Consider the following 10,305-nt stretch of genomic DNA (forward strand, 5'->3'; position numbering starts at 1 on the left):
ACGTTATTGTAGAGAAGCAATCCGCCACTATTCTCTTAATACAGGGCTCAATATTTGATTTAAAGTTCGTTGACCGTCTAGGCCAGAGCCAGCCTGCAGTGACTTCACTCACTAGGTCGTTAAAGCAAAGGCCGGTGCCACGGTAATGGTATCTAGGTCAATTCAGTCCGATTCTCAGTGTTATCAAAATATATTACAATTTCAAGATGCTTAAATACAGATGCTCTCTAAACATTCGACAATTCGATGACATTTCAAAATCTATGAGTGCTGTATCTTTTTCTCTAGTGAGTATAAGTGAGTTAAATCTTGAACTGGTTTTCTAAAGTACTTTTTTGGATCAAGGAGAAGGTAGAAGAGAGACGTGAAAAGAAATATGATGATATAACATTTAAAAATTTCGCGTTTTGAACACATATTAAATCACATTTACAATCATTTACCGATTGTAAATTGATTAAATATGATGATGATGATAACGAACTGTGGATGTGTAGGTATTGAATCGATTTAGATAGTTCTTGTTCAGAAATGAAGATGGCGTTTTAAAAATGGTACATAAAAGTTCTACGTTAGGGTTAGGCTTTGCTAGGGTTCCGTACCCAAAGGGTAAAAACGGGACCCTATCACTAAGACTCCACTGTCCGTCTGTCTGTCACCAGGCTGTATCTCATGAACCGTGATAGCCAGACAGTTGAAATTTTCACAGATGATGTATTTTTGTTGCCGCTATAACAACAAATACTAAAAACAGAAAAAAAAATATTTAAGTGGGGTATTCCCATACAACAAACGTGATTTTTTTCAGTTTTTTGCGTAATGGTACGAAACTTCTCGTGCGCGCGTCCGATTCGCACTTGGCCGGTTTTTCTATTATACTACTCTTTGATTTACAGTTTTCGTTTCGTTCGTTACGCATTTCGTACATTGCCAATAAACAAGTGCTACGAAATATTTTTCATCAATCACTGCACTATGACTTATTTACTGCAGCCTCATCCAAAAAGTCGTTACTTTTGAATGCTCTGAATTGCATAACAATCAGAATGCAGATCGGTGCCTTAATGAGGGTATTTTATACAAGAATTCAGAGCACGCGATCAATGTCAAGACAATGGCGCTTGCATAACTGTTACCCACTGAAAAAGTGTCTGATCGTACACAATGCTGATATTAGTGTATTGTCAAAACAAATCAAACTTTCGTGTTTGGTAACAGTTTGATTGAGAATGATTGTTCTTTGTAATGTAATGTTAAATATACCTATACAGGTACAGGAGTCATTATACAATGACTCGTAAATAATAAAGACTTTCAAGAAACATTTCATAGCTTACATCAAGACATCGGTCGCATCACTAATACGAGTATGACGCCAAGCTAAAACAATTATGAGATTTATGAGGAATGTAATTTTGTACGGAGGTTGGAGATTGTAAGTCTTTGTTATTTATTTGTTTCTATCTAAGTCAGGTCTGGTGTACAACAATAATTTATTTATAGGAAGTGAAAGCTGTATACATATTATGTACTATGTATATATATATATATGTGAAGTTGTTGTAAGCTTTGATATGGAGGTCAACGGAGGTACCATTTTACATCGATTACCTATACGGATCAACAGCACCTACAACCGTTTCGCTCGCACACCGGTGAGTCGTGCCATTCGCTAGTGTGATCAACTGATCACCGCTTTAGTAGTTTCCAGAAAGACGAGGACTTCACAGTGATGTACTATATTGGCAAAATAATAAGGATAATACAATTACTGCTTACGCGTGCACATCTGAACAATAAAAATGGGACATTTTGCTCGCATTGCGGAAACCGTATCAGTATGATACCCGCCTATTTCCGTCGGCGTTGTCTGTAACCTGTTCCATTTGTTTATTCCCAGCTATTACCCACCAAGTTGTTACCACTGGAAACAGCTGAGATTCTCATCTTTTACAACTGTAGGTAATCAATGTAATGCGGTAAAAAAAAAAAAAAATGTAATGCTTGTATTATATGAGATGTGGCAAAGACACCTTCCCAAGGGTCTGTTGTTTTTCGAAACCTATCTTTGAGTGTCCGAATTCGAATTTAATTTGTTAGAACCCCTAAATAAGTAATTGCGATACGACGCTTACAATAATAAAGAAATAAAATAAATAAATAAATATTTATAATATATAAATATTATTACACAAATTGACTAAGTCCCATTGTAAGCTCAATAAGGCTTGTGTTGTGGGTGCGGGTATTACTTAGACAATGATATATATAATATGTAAATATTTATAAATAATTATATAAATAGACGACACCTATGACTCAGGAACAAATATCCGTGGTCATCACACGAATTTACCAGGATTTGAACCCGGGACCATCGGCTTCATAGGCAAGGTCACTAAACTACCGACTAGAGGCCAGATAGGTCGTCAAACAATATGTCTGCTCTGCACAATTGCAATCCCAGGAGGAATGACCTGTTTTATTTTATATTTCCTGGCAAATATGATTTATATATTTACGGTACGTAGGTTATTACAAAAGAGAGTTTATTGACCCGTTTTGTAATATCAGAATTCTGAACTTATCAATTAGTCTCGCTCTGTTCTATACCTTTCAATTGCCTCTTTTGTGTGTTACATATTCTACGATAGACATCGGTAAAATAACTCCATTCAACAAACTAATAATAATTGTACCTCTTACCAAAAGGAGCAAAACTAACGTGTTACCTAATACACAGAATTCACTTACCTACATTTGTTAGAGTATCGGTGTGGGACTGAGGCTTTCACCAGGAAGGGATTGGATGTTGTTGTAGAAGCAATTATGTTTTAAACAATTGACCTGTTAGCCATTGAAAGGCTGTCAAGGTATGGTTCTGCGTGAGTCTGGGGGTTATATTATCCGCAAACCAAACTGAGGTCGGGATCGAAATCATATCACTCACTCTTGCCATGGACCACGCGTGAATGAGATTGAGAATTTTTACGATTCCGGTCGGTTTCGTTTGCGGATATATAGTAGGTTAAGACCAATATAGTATGAAAGATAACAACAAAATATAAAAGGAGAAAGATAAGACAAACTATATGAGGTAGCAGGATGGAAAGAGGTCTTGGTGAGGCGGCTCCTCGTCGGAACGACGGAAGGCATATATCGATATACATATATTACGAGTAGGTATATGGAGTAGGTATCTCAGCAACATATTTTTGAAATATGTAAACTCGTCAAACCATGTGCGGGTATTAAAATATGTAAGCATTCCCTTGGTACTTGGATAACGTACCTAATAAATAGTGAATAATCGGCTCTTATCCGCACGAAGATACGAGACTTCATTGAACTTGAAATCGAGCGGTTATTCGTTTAGTTCCAAGATGTTGCTATAGTAGACCCAAAACATCTGACGACCGGGGTCATATCTCTATCTCTTTCGCCCTACCTAGCACGCGAGCGTGAATGAGAAGTTTTACGATCCCGGCCGTCCGTTTGGTTTGGGTCTACTATTAGTGATTCTGAGAGTTGTAGAGCTTCCATGGCACTGTGCCATATTCAAAAATTTCCAAAAATTAGATCTCACAAAACTTCACGAGAAACTGTTGCGAAATGACAGCATTTTTGACTAAGCTGATAAGGAGATGCTTAGCTCGCGCCTCGCGCTTGCTCAGTCAGTTAATAGCAATTTTCAGGAATCTAATTTGACTCGCAAAATGACAAGGTGACGTGACTGCCTTACATCATTACATGGCACTATGCGTAGGAATATGACTATGTAACAACTAATTAAATCGTGTTAAATAGGCACTATTCCCTATAGGTACATAGCGAGACCGAGCTTGGGCTTAAGGCAAACATTTACATTGAACAAAACATTATTATTGTTTGTTATTGAAACATTAAACATTGAACAGTTACTGCAAATTCGCCTGCTCATTTCTCGCTGTCAGACAATATTATCTTCATCTTAAAATAATAATTACTCCACAGCAGGTACTTAGCTTCCACTTGGAGTAAAGTTAAGAATAGCGTTAACAAATCCGTATAACATGTATATCTTATAATATTCTAAAAACAAAACGCCATATAATCCCAGGTAACAACAGCATCCGTAACCCATTGCGATTCTAGGCGTCATCATTACTTCACTGCCAACGAACGCAGTGCGTACCAACGACTATGAAAGTGCAACGGGCACGTGCAGATGGCGACCCGCCGAGATTAATGCCCGCCACTTTCCTTGTGCCCGTGATTTGTGTTGCATGCCGCGTTGGTATGCCACCAAGAACATTACACTTGCACTTGATGTCCTTGCAATATATTACTTACCAATGATTATCACTGAAGCATTACTGAAGTCAAGAACAATACCGTTTTACAGAAGCCTGCAACTTCGTCTGCATAGAATGATGAATGATTTCTGTGATATTGAAAACTATCCTTTGGCCTTCCGTGAGTCAAACTATACCTTACTATAGACGTAACAGACAACATAGGCCATTACACAGAGATACTTTCGCATTTACAATATTAGTAGGGATTTTCAACGTTCAGACATACCTACGTGCTGAATATGTAGCTCATAAGTACTGAAAATGAGGTCGAGTGTAGTCAAACCGTGACATCGCTATAATATTTGGTTGTTTAATATTATATTTCGGCTGATCAGACGACGATGACTTCTGAAAGATATATTGCTTATTTGCGCGCTATGTATGGCGAAACATAGAAAAAACAGCCTGTAAAAATTACATCCACATTTTGTTCGATAAGCGTCTTGAAAAAACGGTAAAGACTGAAGCTCTATATCAGCTAACTTCGGTTCTCTATCTAACGATGTAATGCGATGTAGAGACTAAAAGTTGTGGAGTGACTATAAACTTCCGCATGATAAACGTTTTGCCGAAAAACCGGAATTGAGCAATGTTACGAGTATTCATTTCTGGTAAGCAAACTTAATTGTGAATATCTAAATATTATAAAAATAGTATACCTACTTAAAATCATTTTCTTTGGAGTTATGGTTGGGGAGCCCAAGGGGGGATTTTTGCAGTTACTCGAGCGCGTCAGATTAAAATATGAGTGATATCTTGCTACCCCCGAAGAGTCCGCTTTTAGCCGTCTATGTTGAGCCGTTGGTTGGTGGGTGGTTGGTGGAGGGTTCAATAAATTTAATCGTTAAGCAGATTGTGGATTTGGTCATTTTAGTCCAAGTTAATGCTATATTTGTGCTATTACTAAATCTGACAATTATTTGTACGCATTTCCTTCTGACGGTTACAATGTGAAAATCGAGCGTCGAACTTGAGGTCGTCAGATTAAGAAAATGCGTACAAATAAGTATCATATTAAGTTATAGAAAAATGATAGCATTAACTTGGATCAAAACGACCAAATCCACAATCTACTTAACGATTTTTTTTTAACCCCATCGGCACACAAACTTCCATAAGGTTTTGCCTACGATGGGTCTTGTAATAATCTAACAAACTGTAATTTGTTTCCTTATTCAATAAATAAAATAAAAAAACCCTCCACCAACCCCCCGAAATTAAAAAAAATCTTTAAATTTGTTTGCTGAAAAAAAAAATACTTTATATAACCTTTTTTTTCTTCTTATTATCTAATCTTTTGATTTAATGTTATTAGTGTCATTAGTAGGTACCTAGTGTACATAGACATAGTATATAAAACCTAGTGTACCTACCTTAAACTGAAATAAAGAAAAATCAAATCTTAAATTCGAAAGCAAATAATTTGATATGGTGTTAATTCTCATGTTACATAGGTAAATATATTCAATCCAGTCTATCGTAGGTACTATGTTTTCAGCACTTACCTGCCTATATAATCATTATATACGAGGCATGCAGGAAAGTAGCATAATAGGACAAGTTGGCTTACGTTCACGAGACTGGATATAACGTATAACGTCTTGATTAGATTTAAATTATGGTTCAGCTATTTGAAGATAATGCACTCAAGAAAGAACCGTAAAACCTCCCAAGTATAGTCTAAAGCTCCCAACTGCTCCCCTTTTTCGTTCAGGTATGTCTTTTACTGTATTTTTTGTAATTCTAATGCAAGGTATGTTTATAAATGGAGAAACCGGACAAGTGCGAGTCGGACTCACCCACCGAGGGTTCCGTACTTATTTAGTAATAGGGTCCCGTTTTTAACCTTTGGGTACGGAACCCAAAAAACTTGGAGTAAACCAAAAGGAACATTGAATGGTATTCATACTTAATTTACTTTTGAACTTGAGGACTATAGTTGAGAGGTTTTATGAAATCTTTTGTAATGAGAGACGTCCCATATTAAGAAATATAGGCATTTGAGAGACGATCAGTTCAATTAAGGTTTATATTGCTGTGTAATTGTAATAAATCATTTCAGCTGGATTTGGGTATACAGAGAGATCCCTTTTCCATAAAAATGCTGAACCGAAATTGCTAAGATAAGATAAGATATTTCTTTATTGTACAACCGTGTTACAGAGGTGTTATGTGGTGTAATACATGTGAGTTTCCACGGTAACCCAATTCGGGTATACAATGGACACTTAAAACGAAATTAAAACTAAGAAACACTTAACTATTATACACGTACATAGCATAGCTATCAGTACAGGGGACACAGTATCACGAAGAATATAATTCAAAGAAATCCTTTAGTGAATAGAATTCATTCTTAATAAGCCATTTTTTTAAACTACGCATAGATTCTATGCCATCTAACATTTTCAATTCATCTGGAAGCTGAATAAAGACGCGAACTGCTACAGAATTGCTGCAAACAATAAATCCATCAGAGGCAAGAAACATGCAATTACTCTACCAGTCTTACAACCGCAGCGCGGACGACACCTGTCCCAAAAAGTGCACGAAAATTGCGATCGGCTACTTATGTGTGACGCAACTTCCGGTCGGGTTACCTCATTGTTGGGTTCGGAAGCTCACTCGCTCCCATTCCTTCAGCCAGCAGTGAAAGGGTCGTTGTTACTTTTACCCTTGCGCAGCCTGCGCGCTGCGCTTGCGCCCGGTGCACCTCTACCTCTCTTATAAATTCGGTGAAGACACTACGCTTTGACATTACGAATTCGGCGGTTGTCCCATCCGGCCGTCCGATACCGCGTGTGTTGTGCCCAGTGATTTAGTTTCCAACACGCAACGAGCATAATAAATAAACAGAAATGAAATTCACGGTGAGTGTGTGATCAGTGACAGGCGAAATTTTAAAGTGTTTCTGGAGATGAATTAGGTCTGGAATTTCTAATGCAGTGTTTCAACAGTACAACGACGAGGATTATTAATTTATTATTTAAACAGAATCGGGATTGGAGTTCCGATTCAGTATAAGTGAAAATCGTGTTAATTTAAATAAAAATGCCAAGGATTATTACGACAATTAAAGTAAATTAACTGTACGTATGATACACGTCGAGTTGCACGTTGTCTATTTGTAGTCTTAATTAGTTAAGTATATAATTAATATAATTATATTCGTAAGAATGGCTGTGTGTATAAAGTTTCTAGCTTAGAAAGGAATTTTAACGATTATAACATGTGATTCTAAAACCTCAAGTAAAAGCGGTAAAAGCGAAATTTAAATTTATTGCTATAGAAGTTTAATCTCTTGGAAATGTCATGCGGGCCGCGCGGGCACGGGCATTAAAGTAGCGGTTTCGTTTTTTTTCTAAGACCCGTTTCGGGTTTCCCTTGTTTGCATTAACGAAAGTGAAAATTAGATTAGTATTAATTACATAAGTCGGATGAGCGTGCGCAGAAATGCCGTCATGCGTTAATAACCTCTCACGGAAATATTTTTTACGTCTATATGAAAGAATAATAAATGATGCTGCTTAACTATGCTAATGACAGTTTTTGCTATAATTCCAGATTACATTAATCGCTCTGCTGAGCGTTACAACGTCCTGGGCTAAGAAAGAACAGAAGGTGGACGAATTGAAAGACAAGAGAGAAGCACCCCTTGGATATCCTGCATCGTCACACAGTTACCAGTCTCCGTCGCTGGGCAACGAGGGTGCTAGCGCCATTAGCATCGGGGCTGGCTACAGCGTCGGTGGAGCCAAACCCAGCTACTCCAGCTATGAAGGACAAGGATTTAGTGGATCTCATTCACTCTCATCCGAGAGCCTGCCAGCCAGCGGCCACGCGACTATCCAGCTCTCACCGATCACACTGCAGCCAAGTCACAGTGGCCTAGTAGGAACCGACCTCAATCATTTGATGAGTCAGCTTCAGCAGCAATTGAACTCAGGAGCTCTGAGCCTGCAGGTGCCGGAAAGCTACGGAGGCTCGATACAATCGGAGGGCCACAGCGGTTATAGTGGACAAGAGCAAGCTATCCCACAGTATACTTTCTCGGCACCTAAACAGCAATACACTTTTGCCGAGCAACATCATCAACCCAGCATACCCTCGTACGCCGCCGGTACTAAAGGTCTTGGATCTTACAGTTCCACAGGCCCAGTCCTGTTCAATCCTACAGAAGCTAAACAAACGAACGCCCCTTCCTTCAACTACGCTGCTCCCAGTTCTGGCCACTCCTTCGGTTCAGGAGGGCTCAGTTTAGGTAGCGGAGCCCAATATTTCGCTGGTGCCTCTGGCTCTATCGGAGAATCTCTTGGTGGTGGATACTCTTTAAGTGGCCCTTACAAATCTTTCGGAAACAGTTACGCGTCTTCTGGAAAGAACTCTTTTAAACCTTCTGCGTACATAGGATCTTCAGTTCAAGCTGACCCAAGCCACGGTATATCTGCTCTATCAAGTTCCTATGGTGCGCCTTCCTTTAGCGGTGCCTCTTCTCAATCTGGCAGCCATGGTGCCTTTTCTCTAGGGTCTGCGGGCCATGGAATCAGTTTGGGCTCCGGTAACGGCGGTCATTCGCTGGATTCCAGCCTTAGCGGACACTCAATAGGATCAAACAGCCTCGGCGGTCATTCTCTTGGATCCAGTAGCTTCGGTGGTCACTCTTTGGGTTCTGGAAGTCTCGGCGGTCATTCTCTAAGTTCTGGAGGTCATGGTATTTCCCTGGGTTCTGGAGGCCTTTCTTTCTCCTCCGGTGGTCAGGGTAGTCACGGTGCTTTATCTATAGGATCAGGCGGACTCGGTGCGAGTCTCGGAGGATCTCACGGCGGTTTTGGAGGCGCTTATGGCGGCGGTTCATCTAAGTACATTTCTAATGCTTACCTTCCGGCTAAAGACAGCTTTGGATCTCTTTCCTCTCACTCTTCCGGTCTGTATTCACCACCTGCTACTAGTTACGGTATTCCTAACTCCGCTCATGCCGCGTCTTCTCACAGCCCCCAATACTACAAGTCGCAGCCATCGTATAGCTTTGGAGCCGGTAGCTCGTACAAATCACCCTCAAGCAGCATCAGCTCCTTAAAATCTTACCCCAAATATAGCTCTGGTGGATATAGTAGCCTTAGTTCACAGTACGGATCTCCTAAAGATCCTCTTCAAGGTTCTTATAGTGAGAATACTTATAACACAATAAAATATAGCGAGGAACTAAAAGCCAGTCCTCAATAAATGACGATGTCTCTTAGGAGGGAAATGGCTTGTAAATAGTGAGTTTGTGTGTGTGTCTTTGCGTGTGTTCTGTGGTGTAGGGCGGAGAGTGTTACCTAAGCGAAAGTGTTTTCATTGGTATGATTTATTTTCGTATGTTCCGCTAATTTTATTACTTACTTGACCCGCGCGGGCGACCGCGTCACTGGCGCTTAATGTGTTTTGGATACATGCTCTCTTTTTAGTAACAACCACGTAATTATGTTACTAGTTACCTATTATATATATATTATCACTTCGATTCTGGTTGCGCCAGCTTCACCAAAACATCCGTGAGTTTGTTTTCAAATGGTCAGCTCAGAAATGTAAATATTATTTTAAGTGAATATAGCATAGCTTATTTATTAAAGATAGCCCGTAAATCGTTATTGTTTTTAATAAATTTGTTGTAAAAACGTGCTGTTTAGTTTTCTTTGCTTACTTTAGATTTCTACTAAGTTTTATTAGTCCTAAATAGGTAAACGAGGTGTCTAAAAAATTAAGCCTCTAAGACTATTTCCTTAAGTACCTAATAGTCAGTTTTGATTGAAGACTACCTCAAGATGGTGCTATCAAAACGCTTGGGCTCGGATCGTAATATGTACGAGATATGTATGACGTGAAAACATGATATTCCGGATTGTATAATCGACGGCGCTCTAACAATTTCACTCGTAGGAAAGTAAAGAATATTATAAATAGATAGCTGGCTCATGGAGTTTTCTAA

At 39.1% G+C, this 10,305-nt stretch overlaps 1 protein-coding gene across 1 annotated transcript; it reads left to right on the forward strand.

Moving 5' to 3' along the window:
• Positions 1-6,862: 6,862 nt before the first annotated feature.
• On the forward strand, positions 6,863-9,994 carry LOC134748044 (hornerin-like). The gene is made up of 2 exons (XM_063682772.1): positions 6,863-7,207; positions 7,902-9,994. Exons 1-2 carry the CDS (start codon positions 7,196-7,198, stop codon positions 9,558-9,560), a joined length of 1,671 nt encoding a protein of 556 aa, XP_063538842.1. The 5' UTR covers positions 6,863-7,195; the 3' UTR covers positions 9,561-9,994.
• The last annotated feature ends 311 nt before the right edge of the window (positions 9,995-10,305 follow it).

Source organism: Cydia strobilella, chromosome 15 (assembly GCF_947568885.1).
Source record: "Cydia strobilella chromosome 15, ilCydStro3.1, whole genome shotgun sequence".
Classification (NCBI taxonomy): domain Eukaryota; kingdom Metazoa; phylum Arthropoda; class Insecta; order Lepidoptera; family Tortricidae; genus Cydia; species Cydia strobilella.